This window comes from Polyodon spathula, chromosome 18 (assembly GCF_017654505.1).
Source record: "Polyodon spathula isolate WHYD16114869_AA chromosome 18, ASM1765450v1, whole genome shotgun sequence".
NCBI classification, from domain to species: Eukaryota; Metazoa; Chordata; class Actinopteri; order Acipenseriformes; family Polyodontidae; genus Polyodon; species Polyodon spathula.
Window position 1 is genome coordinate 145369 of NC_054551.1, and position 23416 is coordinate 168784.

The 23416-nt window shown below is 42.6% G+C and overlaps 1 protein-coding gene across 1 annotated transcript; it reads right to left on the reverse strand.

The window, feature by feature from the left end:
* Nucleotides 1-264: 264 nt before the first annotated feature.
* LOC121330634 (periplakin-like) lies at nucleotides 265-16991 on the reverse strand. Its single transcript, XM_041277283.1, has 22 exons — nucleotides 16756-16991; nucleotides 12226-12325; nucleotides 11731-11885; nucleotides 11412-11532; nucleotides 10970-11095; nucleotides 10705-10746; nucleotides 10397-10558; nucleotides 9371-9478; nucleotides 9191-9286; nucleotides 8724-8846; nucleotides 7643-7789; nucleotides 7212-7363; nucleotides 7015-7118; nucleotides 6624-6793; nucleotides 6264-6442; nucleotides 6012-6150; nucleotides 5655-5848; nucleotides 5388-5538; nucleotides 5080-5163; nucleotides 4863-4979; nucleotides 4444-4536; nucleotides 265-4109 (listed from the first exon to the last, which is right to left on the reverse strand). The coding sequence occupies exons 1-22, from the start codon at nucleotides 16797-16799 to the stop codon at nucleotides 1437-1439; spliced, it is 5280 nt and encodes a 1759-aa protein (XP_041133217.1). The 5' UTR covers nucleotides 16800-16991; the 3' UTR covers nucleotides 265-1436.
* Nucleotides 16992-23416: the final 6425 nt, after the last annotated feature.

Sequence of the window (23416 nt, forward strand, 5' to 3'; positions counted from 1 at the left end):
TGTATTTAAAAAAAATAACAATAAATTGCAATCCGTCTAAGCCATGGGAAGTGTTTTCCAGAGTGGGAGGAAGTGGATCAAGTAAACTCAGATGATAAACACTCGGATCCAACAAACACTCAGATGAAAAACACTCAGATCCAACAAACACTCAGACTGCTGCTTTGTGCAGAATGTGGACACACTTACTGGAATTTCAGGCAAACGTTGCCCTGACAGAGGGCATGTAGGTGTAAAGAGCTTGCTAAAGGAACCAAGGCACGGTTTACAACCACCACAATATTTTATTTGTTGTGTGAAAATAAAACAAAAATAAATCCCTTCAACATTCCTTCTCCTTGTACAGATATTTAAAAAAAAAAAAGTAAAAATGCAACAGGTAGAGTGTATGCATTAAGTACTAAATATGTACCAGACTATCAAAACTAGATGCATGAATACACTGGCAGTTAAGAAAGCAGTTTTTCTGCCTATAGCCCCTAGCAGGTATGTTTGACCTCTTCAAGTGCACACCTGAGCCACAAGGGCAGATCCAGAGGCTACGGCTGTGTTCTTCATATATTACTGAATACAAGTGAAGTACAACGATGGGCTGATTACGCAAAGGGAGAGCAGTCATTTGGATGTTTCTCTGAGACAGCAGTTATTTGGATCAGATGAGCAAGATACTAGAGCCTGTACTTCCTCACTGTCCCAAGGCTGTACTTCTCTCCCGTGACTCGCTGCACGCCGTGTTCATCTTCCTCCAGTGTACAATGACGAAAATCATTACCCCTGGCGCTGATCGGCTCTGAGCTAGATTCAGATGTGTTGTGGAGGCCAAAGTTTCATGGTTTGGTTCTTGCTCAGCTGGACAAATAGCCAGTGGAAAAGTACCCAGACCCATATGTGATGTGCCAGTGGAAAAGAGATACATAAGTCAATGGTAAGCTCATTTAGTTATACACAACTACACATGTATGAGAATGCTATGTCGAGGGAAACTCATGTATTTGTTAGTTATGTGTAATTATTTTTTAAAATATTAATCAATGTAGATATAGAAATAGAAGGGCAATGTATTGGCTAATTAAAATTTCTAATTACAAGTCACCCCAATAACGCTTTTATTGCTAACATTTACTCTTTGGTTATATTTTTTTTTAAGTTTACATTTTCCTGTCCTGCAGACCTAATTTTCACATTTAAATCCTTCAATGTAAAACAAACCACCGTCCAGAAGAAGAAAAACAATAAAACACGTCTCTTCATTGTTGCTTGAAGCAGTTCTGTAGGTGCTTTTTGTGTGTGATACTTGCTTAAATAAGGTCTGCCTTTGTTGGAATAAGCTCATATAAGGAAATAGGCTTTAGGAAGAGTTGGGGGACGTGCAGCCATCTTGTCGAGCTCCACCTGAAGATTCACTGCCACTGGCAGACTACTGCCTTAGGTATTTCTTATTTAGCACGACCAGATACCATGAGCCCAAACTCTTGGATTGATAATTCCTTGTTCTGATACCGCCTCAGCTGGTCTTTTGTAATTACACGGTTCTGTAAGGCATCTTCAATAGAGAACTTCTTGCCGGATTTTCTGTCATGTAGGACTGTAGACTCTCCATTGGGACCCTTGAGCGAGATCTCCTCCCAGTCGCATTCCTGGCTCTGAAGGTTGACAAACATTTTCCAGTCAATGAGACCTTCCCTGTGAGCCTCTTCTGGGGTCATCTCCCTTCCTGTGTCCGGATCTATGACTACAATAGAGCGCCGCAGGTGGCTCTCTCTTTGCTCCCTCTTGGTTCTTATTGTAGACAGACTCTTGTTCAGTTTTTCGATTTCTTGATCTTTCTCAAGTGCTATGTTCTTTAGTTCAGCAAGCTCCTTCTGCAGTGACATCAGCCTTAGCTCCAGGTTCTTTCCGTTGTCCAACGAAGAAGATGCTGTAATCTCTTTAGTTTCTTTAGCAGTAATTTGGATGTCTGACTGAAATCTCCTGGCCTCATTTTGTAGCCTCAGCTTCTCCTGTTGCAGTTTCAGATTTTCTTCTCGTATGTAATCCAGCTCCTTTGAGTATTTAGCGTTGGTAAATTCCGCTTCAGATAACTTTGAATTGAGACGACTCAGCTCCACATCAAGCTCCCGTCTGCGCTTGGACTCTTCTTCCAGGCTGGTCTTGAGTCTCTCAATCTCCCATTCCACTTCAGGATCTTTTTCTACTTGAACTTTTTCAGAGAACACCACTTTTTCCCGAACTTCCATCTTCTCCAGAGTCCTCTGTTTTTCAATCAAAGTCTGAAGCTCCTTTTCAAGCAGAAGACGCTTATGCTTCTCTTCCTCCACTTCCAGTTTGAGAAGAGAGTATTCTTTCTCTTGCTGGGGATCTTGTTGTAGGACCACCTTCTGCTGTACAGTCACCTTCTCTCTGGTCTGCTTTTCTCTGATCTCCAGCTCATTGAGTTGGACTCTCAGCCTCTGAATTTCAAGCTCAGCTTCTCGTCTGGCTTTTCGCTCGCGCTCAAGATCTTCCAGCTGTTGTTCCAACTCTGTCTTGCGGCGCTGAAGAATGTACAGCTCATTTCTGAGGACCTCCTTCTGCTTCTGTTCATTATTGATGTTCTGAGAGAATGTGGTGCATTCCAATTTCAGAATTGGGTCTTCTTCCATCTTCACAACTTCTTGTTGGACAAACTTTTCCCTCACCTCAGAAAGGGCTATCTTTTTAAGTTTGATCTTTTCTTCATTGGCAGACCTTTCTCTTTCCAGTTCCATCCTCATTCTCTGTTCTTCTGCAAGCTTAATCTTAAGGGATTCTACCTCCTGTCTAGTTTTTGGATCTTCACGGTACTGCACAACCTCATTGACAACTTCTTTTACCGTCACCTGGGGTTTGGTTTCTTTCCACCTCTGAATTTCTTCTCTGAGCTGCGCGACTTCTAATTCAGACCTTTCAGTTTGGCGTGTTTTGTCAACAATTTCGTTCCTGAGTTTTTCAAGCTCTCTCTCAGTTTCTGGGTCTGTCTTGTACTTGATGACCTCCTTAATCATTTCCTTGTACTCTATTTGGGGACCTCTGTTCCTCAACATTGTCAGCTCATCATGAAGGGTCTTCAGCTGCAGTTCTGCATCTCTGCTTCTTCTCTGCTGTTCAACCAATTCGAAACGAAGCGCTCCCAACTCACTTTCAGCCTTCGGGTCAGGTCTTACAATCTCCCGCATCTTTTCCTGAGTGACTGTTTTTGATTTTGCTTCCTCCAGAACAGTAATCTTCCTCAGCAGTTCACTTTGTTCTCTTTGAGTGGACATGCTCTTGGCTTTTTCAGCGTCATATTGATGCCTGAGCTGCTCTACTTCTCTTTCCAAGGCAAGGTCCTTCTCCACCTTTAATACTTCTTTAATCATGATCTTCTCCTCAGCCATGGCCTTCTCCTTCTCCAGCCGCTTGAGTTTATCCTGAAGAAGTTGGAGTTCCTCCTCCAGTCTCTTCCTGGATTCCATTTCTTTTTGTTTATTATCTATAAGCATTCTGTACTCGCTCTCCAGTTGTGGATCATTTTGAATCTTAACCAGTTCCTTCTCTGTTACTATTTCCTGTTCCTTGTTTTTCTCCTCGCTTACAATCGTAATGCGTTTCCGAATAAGAGTAAGTTCATTCTCCTTGACTGTCTTCTGCCTCCTGATCTCCTCCAACTCTTCCCTCAGCCTTTGCACCTCATCTTCTTGCACCCTATCCTTTTCAATGCGGAGGACCTCTTTGACCACATATTGCTGCGCTCCTTCTCTCTTCTCAGTTTCGAAGCCGCGCAGTTTGAGTCTAAGTGCCTCCAGTTCATTCTCCAGGGCTCGGGTCAGCCTCTGCTCCTCCGAGACTCTCTGCTGGTATTTGTAGAACTCGTCATCCAGCTGTGGATCAGGAACTTTCTTGATCACTTCCTTCTTGACCACAGTGTCTTGAGGTCTCTGGCCCTCCAGGAGGTAAATTTCACCCTGGGTGTTCTTGACTTCATTTTCCAGTTGTTGTCTGCGTTGAACCTCATCTTCTAGCTGTTTCTTAATCCTCCAGGGCTGTTCCCCAGGAGCCTGTGCCATCTGAGTCTGAACACTGTTTTGCTGCACAACAGATACCTCGGGTTGCTGGAAATACATTGAGAGAAGATGTACCAGTTTTAGTTATTTGCTTTTGTTTGATCCCAAAAATATAAAATTATATATATATATATAAATATATATATATAAAAATAAATTTGGGTGGCATTGACTTCACAGAGCTGGCTTTCCAATCTTGTACCAATGCTCAGGACCTGTGTTTTAAATCACTTGTTTTTTCCCTACTAGGCAAGTCATGCAGTGGATCATACAAAACTCCAAAGTTTAGTGTTTACAGTTCAGATATATTTGACCTAAGCAGAACTTGACAACTAATTTAACCCTCCCCAGCTTGTCTAAGAATGCAGTTTCTATTTATTACCTGATTCACCAGACTTTGGGCGAATTCCAGGTTTTGCAGTCTCTGTTTGTTTACAGCATTTACTTCTGTAAATCTGGCTCCAAGAGCGGATTCCTGAAAAAAAAAAAAAAAAAAAAACATAAATGTTAATTTCTTAAGGGAGGACAGGTTCTACATAATGGTCCACAGTGATCCATGCAAACAATTTAGCCCAGAATTAAAGCGTGAACATGCTGCGCTATAGTAAAGTGGTCATGAAATATAATAAATGGACTATCACACTGTTTAATATGCGGATGACTTTAAGGTGATCAGTACATCACTGTTCAGACACAAGGCATACATTCTTCAAGTTTCCCCCTCAGGCTGCTTCAGTACCTTCCTCACTTGTATTGTAACCAATGCGCATTAGCCACAGGCCTGCATAACAGGCTTCTTACCTCATTCTTGACTTTGACTGCTGGGGACTCAAGTTTGTGTTTCTTGTATGTCTGTGTTGTTACTCCATCTTCAAGGTCAAGAATGGATTTAAATTTTTCAGCTTCCAATTCATAATTCTGTAAATGGGCAGATAAATAAGAGAAAAGTGCACTATTAATCCTTGTGAAAGAGTAAAACTAAATCTGGAAGCATCTGTACTTGTAAACAGTGTCTCACCTTGACAGCTTCTTGGTACAGCAGAGAGTTCCTTGAAACATTCTCCAGTTCAGACTCTTTCCTAGAGATATCTGTAAGTAGACTCTGGGGGAAAAAAAAAAAGAAAGATGATGGCATCACACCCAATGTTTAGAGCTTGGAGTTCTTCAGCTGTGTGCTTGATTACATGACCACTGGATTTAAACAGATCTGTTCCAGCAAGGACTACATCTGGTGATGAAGTACAGACACATTTCTCAAAGCTTTTGAATCCAGTGTACAGTTTGCATGATTTTAATTGTAAAGTTGCTCATCAGTACAGCACTTACTCTTTGATTTGCCAGTTTGGTTTCAATTTGTCGGATGTTGTCCGTTTCCTTCGGTTCATAGTTTGGCACTCTGGTGAGCCAACTGTTGAGGCTGTCGTACTCGCTGCGGTAGTTAGCGTAGGCAGTCTTGGCTGTTTGTAGATCCTGTGATCTGTACGAATGACACTCGTTAGTTTATTTGTTATACTTTTGCAGCAGGCCATGATTGACTTGTAATAGCAACAGTCCGTAGATGTTCCTGCAGAGAGAGTTTGAAGAAGCCCTTACCTGCTGTTAATCTGCTTGTTCAGGTTGTCGTATCTCTTGTTCATTTTTCGCACCTCCGCCTCCTGACGGTCAATATCAGGGCAGTGTTCCTGGAGCTTGCTCGCCAGGTTATCACAGTTTGCCTTGGCAGATTGGAGGTTCTGTTCTGCTTCAGTGATTGTAGATCTCTGGGATTTCAGCTCCCGGCTCATTTCCTTTTAAAAATGTAAGTTAGGGAGGTTGTAGAAAGGTTTATTCTCGGGCAGGTTGCAACATGCTAGGTAACAGTCTTCAGATTTACTGTATATTTGGTGTCTATTGCTGGTAATAGAATTACAGGTGCAGTGCTATTCTCAGTCGTAAAATAAAGCCACTTACAGAAAGCTCCTGTTGAGTGTTCTCCAATGATCTCAGGTCGCTTGGGGCAATTTCTTCCCTGGCAAGTTTATTCTCATAAGTTGACAACATGTTTTTTCCTTTATGCAGAGTATTCTCAAGGCGGTTTGAAGCCTCAAACCTAAATAAAAACAAAACAGAAAATCAATGTGTTACGTTTATTATTATATTGGTTGTTTCGATTAATTTTTCGCTATTTATTTTTGTGACGTGAAAAGCAAATGAATGACATACTTGTCTTCTGCAGAACGCAGCAGCAGGTCCACCTTGTCGTACTTGTTGACGGTTTCATCCACTTTGCTGTAGAGTTGTGGAACGCTGGCACACCTGGGGCTGGTTGCAAGGAAGGCCTGGGCATCACGTACCTTCAAGGTCTTTTCAGGCTCAACACGACGAACAGCGCTCTCTATCATCTAGAAAGAGGCACATGACAGCATGTTAGTTTAGCACAAGCATTTTCTATGCAAAGCACAGTGAAACAAACAGGTTGCCTCAGAAACAGAGCATCTGATTCACTTGTGTTCTATCATGGGGTAGCTGGCTGCTTTGTGCAGGTCTGTGAATACAGGAGAGAGAAAGATTGTTCCGGGTCACCTTCAGGTCCTGCAGGCGCTCTGCGCTGTCCTGGACGGGGTGGCTCTGGTCCAGCGGAGGACGCAGGCAAGAGTAGATCCCCTTCTCCTGCTTGTCCAGGTCACTGTACACTTTGTCTAATCCAGACATCAGCTGACGACACTGCTGCTCCTGTTTATCTGCAGTCGAAACTAAGCACAAAGACGCGATCATTACACTGACGAAATACAGCAAAACCTTCGGCAACACTCGCCAGAGGGGTTAACCAATTGCAGCCGCTTAATCTTATTTGCATGAGTCGTCGCCTGGAGAAGGAATTTCAGTTTTCTGATTTTAATAACCTCCTTGTAAAAAGAGAAACACAGATAACTTGGCTTCCTCGCTGGATATAGTATTAAATATAAGCACCTACCAGACCCTCCAGTGTTCTCTTTCTTGAGCTCTTCGTAGCGCTTCATGAGGGCAGCTTTGGTGCTGGCATTCTTCTTTTTGATGCTCTTGTGCTGGGTAGCCAGGCTGAAACAAAGTGTAGCACAGTTAATTCCCTGCTGATTGTGTTTTATTAGAACGCATTGAATCCACACGTCAGGTATAAATAGAAACACTCACTTGTCTGCAATGGCGAGAGCCTCGGGGTCTGTAGGTGGAATCATGAAGCACACTGCGGGGGCGCTCTTTTTACGTCCAGCAGCGTCAGCAACATCCCACTTCACCCCACTGTTCTTGAGGAGAGTGTACCTCTCTCCGCGGGCTATCTGACCCTGCAGTGGGACCAGGGCGTGTCTATGATCACGTACAAGATCACAAACTACACTGATAAATAGCTCCTAAGTTCAAGTAAATACAACTAGAATAATAAATAAATGATAAACAAAATAGTAACTCTATGCAAGAGTTTACTGTAGTGGTCTACCTTCGTACAACAAAGTGCAGTAAGGCACTTATTTAAAAAAATACAAAATAAAGGTTTGGTAAAGAATTAAAGAAATATCCAGTTTCCAGGGTGACTGTCAATGAGAGTGTAAGCCGGTGTTCCTCACCTCCTCGGAGTCGTATTCGCAGAGGGCCTCGACAGGGACGGGTTTCAGAGGCGTCTCTCGACGGTACTTCAGGGGCACCACCTGCTGGCTGCGCTTCTGCAGAGCCTTCACTGTCTCGTCATACTGATCCAGAGCCTTGGCCTGATCCTGTAGAGAACAGACACACTGTGAACACGCCGGCAACATCGACACACTGAACACTCCAGTTAGTAGCTTATCGGGTAAAAAAAAAAAAAAAAACGATATGTTTACCAAGAGGCACATAAGACTGGGCCCCGGGTCATCATTAGAGGGGATGTGAAAAAACGTGACTCTTGGAAAAACCACCATAAAAAATGCATTCCGAGCACCCAGCTCTTAACGAACGTGCCAATTAAGTGTTTCTAATGCATATTCTGTAATAGCCCCTTGCTAATAGTGTATGTGTCACTGTATTATACTGTAATAATGTGTGTTTAATGTTGCCACAGATCTAATTACACTATGTAACACAATTTTTGTTCCTGGGTAGTAAGTGTTATTTCCTAATTGCTTATGCTTCAAAAGTATTGAAAATGGCTATTATTCCCCACAAACTTTGCTTTTGTGACCAGGACAGTGATATTTCAAAATATCACTATTTCCAATGGGAAAACGGGCAAATGTGTGTCTTTTCGTTCACAAAGTCAGAAAAAAACAACATATGAATCCAAATTAACATGTATTTATACTAAAGTAATACAAAAATGACTACAAAAGATTTAGAAGTGAGTAGTGGTTCGAGATTTACGATTATACTGTATTTACTACTCACTTCTAAATCTTTTGTAGTCATTTTTGTATTACTTTAGTATAAATACATGTTAATTTGGATTCATATGTTGTTTTTTTCTGACTTTGTGAACGAAAAGACACACATTTGCCCGTTTTCCCATTGGAAACAGTGATATTTTGAAATATCACTGTCCTGGTCACAAAAGCAAAGTTTGTGGGGAATAATAGCCATTTTCTAAACTTTTGAGGCATAAGCAATTAGGAAATAACACTTACTACCCAGGAACAAAAAAAAAAAAAAAAATTGTTACACTGTGTTATTACTGACATCCAGATCCTCGATCAGGGCCTGCGTCTGGTAGATGTCTTTAAATTCGGGGTTGTATTTCTGGCTCAGGTCCGTCTCCAGTTTCTTCAGTAGATCCTGAGTGTCTTTTGCATCCTTGTGATACTAAAAAGGTAAAAGAAATGTTGTTTTACCAAGCTTGCAATATCACTGTCATGTGGGGGGGTGACACAAACACGTAGGAAACTGTTTGATTCCTAATTTGAATTTAAACTCTCTTAATCTTCATTCCTAAAAATACACGATTGGAATCTACTGCCTTCCAAGGAACAATAAACCATCAGCCATTCGAAGCGATTCACGGGATTTCATTATACAGTCAGACACTTGAATAACAAGAAAATCCAGCATGGGCTATCCTAACACTGAAAGCAGAGCAAATAGAAATGAAATGAAAGCGTGCGTATGGGAGGCACAGTAACAGTGCGAGCTGCTTGCTGTTCACCTACTTTGTGGTAGTCGTCCATGTATTTCAGGTGTTTCTCCTCACAGATAAGCAGGTTGAGGTATTCCTTCCAGTCTGCATGCACCGCCTCAGTGTGAGCCTTAAAAGACACAGACTATTAAAACGCGCTGCCCTGACGCCCAGCGCAGCAGCACAGCAATGCAGAGCAGCTCGCACCGCTTACCTCGATGGCATTGGTGCCTGGGTGGTTCGCTGCCAGAAGCTTCTCTCCATCTTCATGGAGCTTCGTGATACTTGCCTCTTTGGCTTCAAGACTTCTGTTAATAAAATTCTGTGGGATAAAAATGGAAAACAATTGTATTACGCAAAAGATGAACACGGCCGTACAGAAAACAAAGTACAGAAAAAAAAATACGAATGCTATTACAACCGCCGGCCTCTTTGTGGCACATGTTCTATCAAACATCCTTTTCACAGTCTAAGGGCATCAATCCAGTTACAATTGCAATAACATGAAAGACGTGCCAAAAATCCTGCTGGCGTAAAATAAAAAATGTGTTACTTTAAAAATCGCAGTAAGAGCATTGCGTTACCTCGCACTGCTCGTGTCGGGTCAGCTAGCCCAGTCCCTTACCTCGCACTGCTCGTGTCGGGTCAGCTAGCCCAGTCCCTTACCTCGCACTGCTCGTGTCGGGTCAGCTAGCCCAGTCCGTTACCTCGCACTGCTCGTGTCGGGTCAGCTAGCCCAGTCCCTTCCCTCGCACTGCTCGTGTCAGGTCAGCTAGTCCAGTCCCTTACCTCGCACTGCTCGTGTCGGGTCAGCTAGCCCAGTCCGTTACCTCGCACTGCTCGTGTCGGGTCAGCTAGCCCAGTCCCTTACCTCGCACTGCTCGTGTCGGGTCAGCTAGCCCAGTCCCTTACCTCGCACTGCTCGTGTCGGGTCAGCTAGCCCAGTCCGTTACTTTGCACTGCTCGTGTCAGGTCAGCTAGTCCAGTCCCTTACCTCGCACTGCTCGTGTCGGGTCAGCTAGTCCAGTCCGTTACTTTGCACTGCTCGTGTCGGGTCAGCTAGCCCAGTCCGTTACATCGCACTGCTCGTGTCAAGTCAGCTAGTCCAGTCCATTACCTCACACTGCTTGTGTCAGGTCAGCTAGTCCAGTCCCTTACCTCGTACTGCTCGTGTCGGGCCAGCTAGTCCAGTGCGTTACCTCGCACTGCTTGTGTCGGGTCAGCCAGTCCAGTGCGTTACCTCATACTGCTTTTGGCGGGTCTGGTAGTCCAGGTTCTTGTCACTCCAGTCGTAGTTGATGCGCTCCTGTCCCTGCTGGTCCATCCAGTAGAGCTCATTGGTACAGCGCTGCATATAGTCGCGCAGGCTGTTCAGATCCCGCTGACGCATCTGGGAGTTGTTCTAAAGGGGAAATGCAAACTTACTAGACTGGTATTTGACCAGGGAGAAGCACTTATGTTTCAATGAGAAGCTACAGAATCGATGCTGTATGGTAATTTTTCAATCAAACGCTTTGTAAACCTATCAGAAGCCATGCTTGTGCTTACCAGGAGTTTGTTGTACTTCACTTGCAGGTCATTGATGTATTCCTGTAACAAAGACAAAAGGGTCATATTGGTTTCAAAGAAACTATTTTATAACAGCCAAGTCAAAAAAATTTTGTGAACCACAATTTAACATAATAGTTACATTTCCATGCCTTTTTCATCTTTGAATTCCTGCATCACTCTTCATGGTAAACTGCTGAGGTTTTAGTAGTGATGTACGCACATGAAAACTGTTCCTTATCAAACTTGACATGCAGTCCTTTACCTGGTCTCCTTGCTGAGTAATGTGGGGCCTGATGGCCTCCACTTCACTGTGGAATATGTTGTGCTCATCCACTTGGTTGTCAACCATGGGCAGATCATTGCCAAAGCCTTTGTTATTCAGGTTCATCTATGAAGTAGAAAAAATAAACATTATCCTTACTAATTAGGTATTAAACTGGCATTCTAAATAGTTCCAATTGAGGTTTGCTGTGCATGGGCAAAGCTAAAGATGGAATCAACGCAAACACTATTTGAATATAGGAGGAACTGCAGCGTAAAAAAACATGTAGGATATCTTTTTTTATGTGTTATCAATAATGTACCTCAAACTCATTTGTTTCTTTATTTGATTAATAATTTGGGTGTCTCCATGCACTGGAACGTAGTTGGTTTGTGATGTCACAAAGGAGACCACACACTTCCTGTTCCTTGTGTCCGCTCACCTGCTTCTCCTCGATGATCTTTCCCCAGTTGATGTTTGGGAGGCTTTCTGAGCGAGACAAGCTGTAAACCCTCTCGTGCTCCAGACGCAGTTTCCTTACCCTGTCTTTCAGCTGCTTGATACTAAAGCAAAGAAAGCGCGAGAGTCTTCATTTAAAAATAACCGACAAAAATTAGAGAGACAAAACAGCATGAACAGAATTCCAGAGTTATAGTATACAATTAAGGATCACAGTTTGAAGTTTTCTTGAATTTAATCCAGTTTTATGTTGCTGTATCCGTAACAAAATACAAAGAAATCCAAGTGCAAAGTAAACTAACTCTTCTTCAATCATGTCAGCCTGTGGGTGACCGAGGCGTCTGGCGCTGGCTGCATCGAGCCCCAGCCCCTTCAGCAGGTCCTCCGAGTTTCCAATTCTTTTGCTGGTGTCGTCGTGGTACTGCTGAGCCCTTCCAGCCATTTTATTATTAACATCCTGCAAAAGCAAACAGGCATGTATTTGCATTCATGGTGTTGGCCAGTACCGGTGTGTCCAGCAATGCTGTAACACTGTGTGTGTGTGTGTGTGTGTGTGTGTGTGTGTGTGTGTGTCTAATATATATATAAAAAATGACAGACACACACACACACACTCTACAGGCTATCTTTGCTCTCCCTGACTAAAGGCAATGCTGACAAAGTGGATGGGTAAGCATGACATCATGGAGCCCCAGCTGGAACAAAAGCTTGGACCAGATCAACCCAAGTAGACTGGGAGTGTGTGCTGCAACCAGACTTGAAATGCATTAGAAAGGCAGGCAGCCAGGCCCTCATACCTTCTGCAGTTTGGCCTCGGTGTCGATGATGTTTTTCTCCACCTGGTCGGCATGCTGCTGCAACTTCTCGATCACCTCTGTGAGCTCGCTGTTCTGGACCCTGCAGAGGAAACGCATCGAAACAACTCAGCCTGGAGGCAGCGCTTCTGGGTTTGTTACAGTGCATATTCACTCAGCCTGGAGGCAGTGCTTCTTGGTTTGTTACAGTGCATATTCACTCAGCCTGGAGGCAGTGCTTCTTGGTTTGTTACAGTGCATATTCACTCAGCCTGGAGGCTGTGCTTCTGCGTTTGTTTCAGTGCACATTCACTCATCATGGAGGCAGTGCTTCTGGGTTTGTTACAGTGCATATTCACTCAGCCTGGAGGCAGTGCTTCTGGGTTTGTTTCAGTGCACATTCACTCAGCCTGGAGGCAGTGCTTCTGGGTTTGTTTCAGTGCATATTCACTCAGCCTGGAGGCTGTGCTTCTGCGTTTGTTACAGTGCATATTCACTCAGCCTGGAGGCTGTGCTTCTGCGTTTGTTTCAGTGCACATTCACTCAGCCTGGAGGCAGTGCTTCTGGGTTTGTTACAGTGCATATTCACTCAGCCTGGAGGCAGTGCTTCTGGGTTTGTTACAGTGCATATTCACTCAGCCTGCTTATAAATATTACCATTCTTCAGAGGCTATTGTAGATTTTCCTTGCATGCAGGTGATTGAAATACTGTCTAGAGGCTTGTGATATATACAGGCACATCCCATTTACTAATGTCATCAAATAGGACAACAAATGCTATGCAACAGTGACACTATTCACCTGTGCATCACTCCCTCGATCCTCTTTATTTGACCATCTGCTTCTTAAATTTGCATAAGAAAGAGTGCCATGCCGAGTTACAATAAAGCATCTCTAACTGGTCTGAATGTATAAACAGGGTCTGTTCCACTGAATAATTACCCAACATACTGGTACAAATAGGGACTTCTGTAAGCTTCTTACACCTGAGAGCACAGACAAGATTGGGATTTGGATTTGACATGACATGAACTGAACCAAGATATGGGTCACCTTCGAGTTCGCGCCAACCCAAATGACTGTACTTCTCATGCAGGCCACTTCCATCATAGAAGAATTCTGGGATTGTTTAGATAGGATGCCTTGAGGATAGAGATGATTACGTGTTTAAAATCTCTTTTCTTGTCTTTCCTGAAGCTAGCTCTTATATGAAGCTTAGCAGTGCAGTGATGTTCAAACCTACCCACAATAAACTTCAGGTACATTTTCATGTTCTGTCTTGTTGGCAGCTTAGATAATTAGACATTAAAGTTTATGTGTTTCATAAAAACAGCTAACTTCCTTTTGTCAACTACCTTTCTGTTTATGAAAGAGCTCCCCCATTTGAAAATGTCAGCTGCTCATATTAGTGGAACAGCCGCCAGATGCCAGAATTGCAGGTTTCTTGCAATGCTACATTTGAAATGGGAGTTGGGATTGTTACTGTAAGTGAATACACACAGTTTAGCACTGAAGCCTGAGCTGCGGGCGTGGTGCTTACTCCAATGGAACTGGTTAGTCCCGTTCACCCTCCGTTTCCACATCAACACTCTGCAGGTTCACAAGAGCCATTTCATTTACTACTTTGGGATTTCCTTCTGAGCCATTTTCTGCAGGGCGGTTTCCACAACATGGGAGGGTACATATACTCACTCAATAACTGCAGAACGTTCAACCCATACACTAACAAGGGCACAACATCACACCACCACAGACTGCATCAGTTTGAATGGAAGGTTCAGTTTGTCCTGTTTCTGAATGGAAAAAACTTCATTGAAAACTGCCTAATCATTTCCAATAGTAAAAGAAATACCTGCATTTAAAAAGAAAAGGGCTAAGCAGGCAACGCTAGCACAAGCAGGGCAGTTCCCTATCGTTTGTATGGGTTTAGTAGCAGGAAACACTTCTAGAATGTTATTACAGCAATATTAATAGCAACCTTTCTTGGCCTATTCCATTTACTGATACATACATTCTATTTCTTAAATAAAATTATTATATAATATATATCTTATATATATATTATATATATATAATATTTATATAATCTATCATATATATACCCAAATCAAACCTGTTGGAGGCCTAACCTGCTGTTATGGGTTTAGTTTGGACAGAGGTCACCCTCATCCAATCACAAACACACAGTGAAAGGACAGACTTAAACCTGCTTAGTCTTTAGCAAAAGTTCTACACTCAAGTATAGTTTGAGGAGCTTTGAAATATAGGATATGCAGGGATATGAGAGACTCCTATTGTATAGCAGTGTCACCCATTCCAGGTTTTACTACAAACTTTATTAGCCACAGTCTACAGGTAACACACTCAGCTGTGTTATTAAACTCATAGTAAAACAAGGAATGGATCAAACTACTTTGCAATGGGAGTCTTATTTTATTGTAAAATTTAGCTAAAAAACAACAAAAACATGACATTTTAAATCAGACATTAATAGAATATCCCCTCCTGTCCACAATAAAGAAAAGGAACCAGCTGTTTGTATTCTTCTGAACAGGTGCATCTTGACTCTTTGAAGCCCATCTCTCTCCACCGCTCAGAAGACTTGCAGTGGGGCTTGCTTTGCCACACCTGCACAGCCCAGGGTGGAACTGGCTGCAGCTTTCACATTCTTTCACAATCATTTGGTTTCATAACATTCCAATAAAGACACATATACATAAAAACAGGTACAAACTGCAGTGCAGTGAAGACAGCAGTATAATCCTGCATTTAGACTGTGGCTTTGCTACAGTGCAAATACAGTTTATAATCTGTTGTCATAGTGAGCCCAAGCTCCAAGAACAAAGCAACAAAACCTTTGTTAAGAGTATAAGAAAGGTTACAAACAAGAGGAGGCTATTCGGCCCATCTTGCTCGTTTGGTTGTTAGTAGCTTCTTGAAGGATCCCAGGATTTGTTCCAGACTCTCCCAATTCTCTGTGTATAATAGTGCCTCCTATTTCCTGTTCTGAATGCCCCTTTATCTAATCTCTATCTGTGACCCCTGGACCTTGTTTCTTTTTCAGGTTGAAAAAGTCCCCTGGGTCAACACTGTCAATACCTTTCAGAAAACAGAGAAACAAAATCTTTACAGGAGCACTACAGTAACTAACTACATGCTCATTGTATACACTATCGCTCCAGTGTAACTATGAACCTTCATTCTCTATGTAAAAAACTTCATAACCCACAATGAACACACTGCAATAGGAGCTTAAACAGTAATGATCACATTAGCTCTAATGAGAAGAGGATTAACCAACACCAGAAAAACCTGATCCCCTAATTATTCCTATGAAGCATGCCATTTATAAAGTCAACTAAACAAAGCTGCTGACAAATATACAGAAAGAGTTGTGCATGGGTGGTTAGTTACCCATTCAAATAAGGGGTGAAGAGAACTGAAGTAAACGAGATAGGCGTTCAGGGTGGGTATGCTGCTGTAGGTGTGGAATGAGCGGCTCGCATGAACTGAAGCAACAGGAATTTCATTCGGATGGAATTAAGGTACAAATGGGGGTATGTTGGAGTATAAAGCCTAATGTTAGTGCTACTTAAAACATTACAACCGACCTCGCATGACATCTCGCAGGTAGCTAGAAATACAGGATAAAAATACCCAACGACAGTAGTGCTGTCTCAAGATGAAGCGAAGGACTGCAGCGTCTACGTTTGAGTGGCGCTGAGACCTGCAGTTATTACTGCAAAGAACGCGTTCCATCTCGCGGCTGCCTGCTGAGACAGTACTGCAGCGACAGTTCACAATCCGAGGTGCTGTGCTAAAAACTATCATTTGTTGTGCATTGTTACCCTGCGTATCAGGAGCTCGCTGCAAAAACAACGTATAAGCATATTTATTTATTTATTTTTAAATCGGTCTTACTATGGAAAACACACACACACACACACACAATAATATATATATATATATATATATATATATATATATATATATATATATATATATATACATACATACATATATATATATATATATATATATATATATATATATATATATATATATACATATATATATATATATATATATATATATACATACATACATACACACACACACACACACACACATATATATATATATACACACACACACACACACACACACACAGCGTATAATTGTTTAGCGTTTTGAGTGAGAACCTCGTTTCAGCACGCTGCCTTTCATACCACACCCTTTACGACAGGAAGAAAAACACACCTGTGAAGAACGCGATTCAGTGCGGATCCGATGGAACACACACACTGAATCGAGCTCTGTATTATCTTAACTATGGAAAGTGGGTGGTATTAAGTAGAGATATGCACTGTCTCTCTGCTGTTTGCACACTTCGTTGCACTGCAGCTAGTTTTCGTTCACCGTTTCATACATCTGAAAATATCAAATACGAAACAGAAATTGAACGTCCCGTATGGTACTCCTTGCTTTTTGCTTATTTATATACCAGTAAATAAATGCGTTTTAAAAACTCACTTTTTTTGCGTAACAGTAGACTTCGTTGTCTTCTTTTTGAACATGTTGTCAGATCCACTGTTTCCCCCGTTTCAATCTCTCAGGGAAAAGCGCTTAATTCCTGGCAGATGGGACCCGGCGCAGGGGTGTTCTATCCAAAGCAGGTAGGACTAGGAGGGCAGAAGAAACTGCGAAAGCGATTAGCAGGAAACTCCTCTCTGTGTCTCACTCTGCAGTCAACAGCAACAGTGCTCTGAAGAAAACTGAAGCGCAGTTAAACCCTTGACTGGACTACTCCCCTAAAGGTGGTGCACACCCACAGTACCGCCTATCATCGAACAGATGGGATGCGAAATTGTGACATTAGCATGCAGCCCCATGCAATACAGAGCAGGTACGCATTTGGAATGTATCCTTGACCGTTTATGTCACATGGTACATATGCAAATATATATCCTATGAGTTTTATTATGCAATGTACAAATATATGTATGCACCTCAAACCGTATTGAAATAACCCATATCTAACATGCATACATAGTGTATAAGTATATACCAACACACATCATTATAATGAAGTGGAGGAATTTGTTTTAAAACCTTTGCCATATTTATCTATCTATTTACTGTATAGGAAATGTATGAAAACTATTTGAGCAAACTGAGACCCACCACTTACTATTCACAGATCCCAAAGTCAGTAAAACACATCACTAAGAGTATGTACTGTCCTCGTGTACTTGTCCTTGTGTACTTGTCCTCGTGTACTGTCCTTGTGTACTGTACTTATTTATAGCATTTGTTGTGTTTCGTGTGAGTCACTGCATGTTCCAGCAGAACACATCTGCATCCACTCATTGTCATGGGGGAGTGGAGGGGAGGTGCCTTCTAAGCGCATACAGTCTTGTACTTCATGCATGACTACATGTGTTTTTAGTTGTCAGAGCTCTTGGTAAAGTTTTTTTTTATTATTTTCAAATTTTTTTTTATATATAAATTTAGTAATCACCAATTATCTTATTATTTTCTCCCAATTTGGCATATCCAATAATTTTTAGGCTGAGCTCACATCCACCACCGAAGGCGAACACATGCTGTCCTCTGAAGCGTGTGCCGTCAGCCGACCTCTTCTTTTCACACTGCAGACTCGCTGTGCAGCCAACTCAGAGCTACAGCGTCGGAGGACAATGCGGCTCTGGGCAGCTTACAGACAAGTCCGCAGGCGCCCCGCCAGACTACAGAGGTCGCTGGTGCATGGTGGGCCGAGGACACCCTGGCCGACCTAAGACCCACCCTCGCTGGTGATTTTCCTGTTTTCAATAAATTTATTAGGCTTTTCAGCACTGATTAGGGGTATAATGGAGAAAAATAAACCATGTTGTTCTGTCACACTGGAGTCCCCAATCACTGAGACACAAGACATCTGCCATTGCTTCGGAAGTGAACAGAACTATTGCTCAAGTGTTCAAAGACTCTGGCAGTTTCAGGTGCAGTGGGAGCAGGACGTCTTTTGTTTATTGATAATAATGGGATATTTGTTGCTTTGTTCTGCCCAGAAACTATGTGAAAAATACTGGTGTCGCCCAGAGTGTGAAATGAATGAAATGCATAAGAAAGAGAGTGTGTCCTCTGTAATTTTTTTAAGCCGCTCTGTTGTTACAGCTAGCGACAGGCGTGGCTGTCAGGGAGGGGCGTCCTGCCAAACACGTTCTGTACTCGCAGAGCTGGTTCAGCTGCTTCTCCGTAAATGCATGTCTTTATTAAACGCTGCACATGAAGCCCACCTATCACAAGCTTGAGAATCAATTAGATTTATTAAACTCTCGCTAACAACAGGCTTCCCTCTAAATGTACCCAGTTCTTCAGTGTGATTGACCTTGCCGAATCCTGGACAGAGTTGCATAGTATTAAAGTTATGTAAGGCCTGGCAGAGACAGCAGCACAGCAATTTATCCACTAAGCACTTTTCATTTAGAAAGCAGCGATTAGTTATTAGCCAAGTGGTTCTGTGTGGTTGATAAGAAAATACCCGCCAATCCACAGAATGATCACGGTGCTGGGAGCAGAGCTATGAGACACTTGCTTTTGAATAACAAAAGAAGCAACAAATCTCCTACAACATTTGTTTGTGAAGTGGAACTGTCAGGCAAATGTATTCACATCACAGTCTCTCAATTACTGCTTTCATATAAACTGAGGCTCTTCAAATTGATGTGTTACACCTCCTCTATATCATAGTATAGGATAGCACAGCATTTAAGTATCTTCAATGATTTGTTGTATGGTATAAGGTTAATATAATAGTTTTCTCTACATATGGTATAATTAGTGCTTCTGGACAGGCAAGTTGCTGTAGAAGTTCCTGGTTTTCAGTCCTTATTTTTTCATGTTTCAGTCTGAAGGAATAACGCTCGTGAACAAATGGGTTGCAGTTTAGACAATAAAATAAGTTGGTTCTGTTTCAAATCCATTTTTGTGTGACTCATATGTTTCCCTTCCTCTTTTCCCTCGTTGTGTTTAATTGTTTCCAGGTTTTTGACATGAAGAGTAAAAAGCTTCCAATGTATTTCAATGTTTTGTATGAGTCACGCAAAAATGGATTTGAAACAGAACCAGACCCATTTTATTGTTATTTGAGAAAAATGCTTCAGAGAATCAGAGTCTAAACTGCAACCCATTTGTTTATGAGCGTTTCTCCTTCAGACTGAAACATGAAAAAACAAGGACTAAAAACGAGGAACTTCTACTGTAACTTGCCTGTCCAGAAGCACTAATTATACCATATGTAATTATGCCATATTATACACAGCATATAATAGAAAACCATTATATTACCCTTCAACCATACAGCAAATCATTTTAAGATACTTAAATCTGTCTTCAACGCTCTGGTATTAAAGCACTGCCCATCTTTGTTATACAGATTTAGAGAAATCTGTTTTGGCCTAACTCAGGAGAAAAGTTCACTGACTGAGGAGAGAAGTTCAATGCTGCAGTGTTGTCAGTGTGCAGGAGGAGGATGCTGGAGTTGAAGGCTGTCAGGTCAATGCTGCAGTGTTGTCAGTGTGCAGGAGGAGGATGCTGGAGTTGAAGGCTGTCAGGTCAATGCTGCAGTGTTGTCAGTGTGCAGGAGGGGGATGCTGGAGTTGAAGGCTGTCAGGTAAGTGCTGCAGTGTTGTCAGTGTGCAGGAGGGGGATGCTGGAGTTGAAGGCTGTCAGGTCAATGCTGCAGTGTTGTCAGTGTGCAGGAGGAGGATGCTGGAGTTGAAGGCTGTCAGGTCAATGCTGCAGTGTTGTCAGTGTGCAGGAGGGGGATGCTGGAGTTGAAGGCTGTCAGGTCAATGCTGCAGTGTTGTCAGTGTGCAGGAGGGGGATGCTGGAGTTGAAGGCTGTCAGTTCAATGCTGCAGTGTTGTCAGTGTGCAGGAGGGGGATGCTGGAGTTGAAGGCTGTCAGGTCAATGCTGCAGTGTTGTCAGTGTAAAGGAGGGGGATGCTGGAGTTGAAGGCTGTCAGTTCAATGCTGCAGTGTTGTCAGTGTGCAGGAGGGGGATGCTGGAGTTGAAGGCTGTCAGGTCAGTGCTGCAGTGTTGTCAGTGTGCAGGAGGGGGATGCTGGAGTTGAAGGCTGTCAGGTCAATGCTGCAGTGTTGTCAGTGTGCAGGAGGGGGATGCTGGAGTTGAAGGCTGTCAGGTCAATGCTGCAGTGTTGTCAGTGTGCAGGAGGGGGATGCTGGAGTTGAAGGCTGTCAGGTCAATGCTGCAGTGTTGTCAGTGTGTAGGAGAGGGATGCTGGAGTTGAAGGCTGTCAGGTCAATGCTGCAGTGTTGTCAGTGTGCAGGAGGGGGATGCTGGAGTTGAACGCTGTCAGGTCAATGCTGCAGTGTTGTCAGTGTGCAGGAGGAGGATGCTGGAGTTGAAGGCTGTCAGGTCAATGCTGCAGTGTTGTCAGTGTGTAGGAGGGGGATGCTGGAGTTGAAGGCTGTCAAGTCAATGCTGCAGTGTTGTCAGTGTTTAGGGGGAGAGAGTGAGTAGGGAGCTGGAATGGAGCTGGAATCCAGTCAGTATTTCAAAATGAAAGTACTTCTTTAGAAAGCGACTGCTCTCGGACTGACAGTGTCGATCTCTTTTCTAGATAGCCGTCTTTCTCTCCTTGTTATTTTATTGTTATGATTTTTAAAGTGCCCCAGACTGTGTTCATTGTTATTTAATTAAGATTCCAAATCATGTTAATTCTGAAGACTGGGATGCCCTGAATCTACACAGGTGAGAGAAGGGGCCTCCTCAATCGGGTGGATTGTGTTTATTGATGGCAGAACTGAATGGATATCAACCTGAAGAGAGTCAGTAAATGTGTGCTGTGTGACAAAACCAAGTGGCTAAGTGAGACCTGCTTTGTACCACTCTTTAAAAACTGAGCCCAATCAACTAATGGGTTGATGTGTATGTACTAACCTATAGTATTGCCAATGTTTAACCAGCTTGCTCAATAATTATGCCACAAATAAACAAAGCTTTACAAGAAACATTGATTATCTTAAGAAAATGCAATCAGCAGGAATGCCATTCATCGGCTTAAATATTAATTAATTTCCCATGAATCTGACCTCCCAGCGGCTATGAGTCAGAACCGATTGTAATCTTGGAACCCTAATTCCGCCTCGGTTATACCAGATCATTCATTATCGGCTTGTGTGGTGTGCTGTGTGTAGGGGCAGTGTGCAGGATATTGTGTGCAATGTGTAGTGGGCAATGTGCAGTATGCAGGGTATAGTGTACAGTATGAAGGGTGCAGTGTGTAGGGGGAAATGTGCAGTATGCAGGGTATAGTGTACAGAGTGCAGGGTGCAGGGCACAATGCAACTTCTGACTCTGTCTATATGTGGTCTTCACAGAGTTAACAAAGTAAGTGTTACAAAGTAAAAGGAAGAAAGGGCTGTTTCCAATAGCAACCACTCCATTCTTTAGAACATTCTTTGGAATGTCTTACGGTTCTTCTTCTACAATCTTTAGCAATTAGATAAAAAAAAAAACAAGTTGAGAAGAAAAAACATATATTTAAATTCCAAACCAAACTGCATGAATGATTGGTCTTGAAGCCAAGAAGCAATTCAATTTCAATATGACACCCTAATACCAGAGCAAGTGAAGTGCAATAGATCAGTGTAGTGTCCTGCCGTGGAGTCACTACTCGCATACACACCCTTTCAGAAAATCAGGAGTATCCAGCCATACTGCAGCAGTACTGGTTTGTTTTAGGAAGCTTGTGTAAGTGTAAAGTGCTGTAAGTGTAGACAGACTGCACAGATCTTGTCTTTTTACCTGAGAAATGCACTCACCTCTGAAACAGGTGAAACTGGCACCTGGTCCCATTGCTTTAATAACTACCTTTGACTGTGTGTCACACACTAGAAGGTTAATGACATGAGGAAGCACTAGGTTGACAGATTATCTCACATAGAGATCCAGTGTCATTGTTGAACCTTCATAGTATTGTGCATTCAGCCTTTTCAATCAATCTGACCTTAAAAAAATGTTTTGCTCTGTTTTGCGTTTTTTCATTTTCCCATTTCTGGTTACCTGAGCAAATCCTTCGTGCTTTTTCAGTTTAGGTCCTGGGACTAAGATTCGAGCTAAGTGTTTATACAATAAAATTTCATAAATATTTGCAAAGAGAGAGAGGTGAGTTTTCAAGATGTGTGGTCCTGACCACAATAAATGAATGTCTAGTCTACACATCCACAGTCAAAGTGACAGTTATTATAAAGTTATTTCAAGTGATTCAGGAAGATAGGAAACTGCCCAGCAAGGTCCAATACACCCTACAGGTATTAACATGTATTGGACAGCAAGTCATTCATTATAACCTATAACGATGTGATTCTGGCTCTATTCTAATTATCTACACATCTGTTGGCTGCAGAATCTATTTAGCCACCTGACCTTGTATAGACAAAATGGTTAACTGAGGTTTACCAATCCAGTTCGCGTATATCAGTCTGTAAAAATAGAAAAAACGCATGGAATCATTTCAACAACCGCAATGGATCCTCCATCATTTCACCAGCTTGAACAGACCCACAGATCTGCAGAGCCCCCGGTGTTGTGGTGTGTTTGTGAGTTGGTTGCATGAGTTTGGGGAACCCCCTCACAGTCTGGGTGGAAACTCTTCATTGTAAAATGGGAGTTCCAGTCTTGATGAAGCCAAACAATTCCAAGGCTACAGGGAGTCAAGACTTTATACTGATGACAGGGCAATGCCATCCACTGGGAGCCACGGCTCTCTAAAGGATTTCAAACATTTATAAAGGAAATGTTGTTGCACTCTGAATCTCAGAGGAACAGGTTAGTCTGGCTGGATATTTTGGGTAGCCTGGAATCCCCAGTCCTCCCCACACCCCACTGGGTCTCTGTCACATTGCTTAGCAGCAGCTAGTCCACAATGCCTATGTGAGTAATGTAAAGACCTGGCTTGTCTGGTTCGAAGGCACCCATTCTGGGATGGCTGTGGAAGGGTTACAAGGTTTGTTGAGCACGGTTTTCCCCTGCTTCTTCAGTGCTTCACTACATTAAGTGTGCTTATGGTGCTAATCTTTTAAAAATAATCTAGTTTGTAATTTGAGATGCAGTCTTCCTCAGGGGAGGAAGGGGAGCCTCAACTCCCTGTTGGGTTAAGTCAGGATAG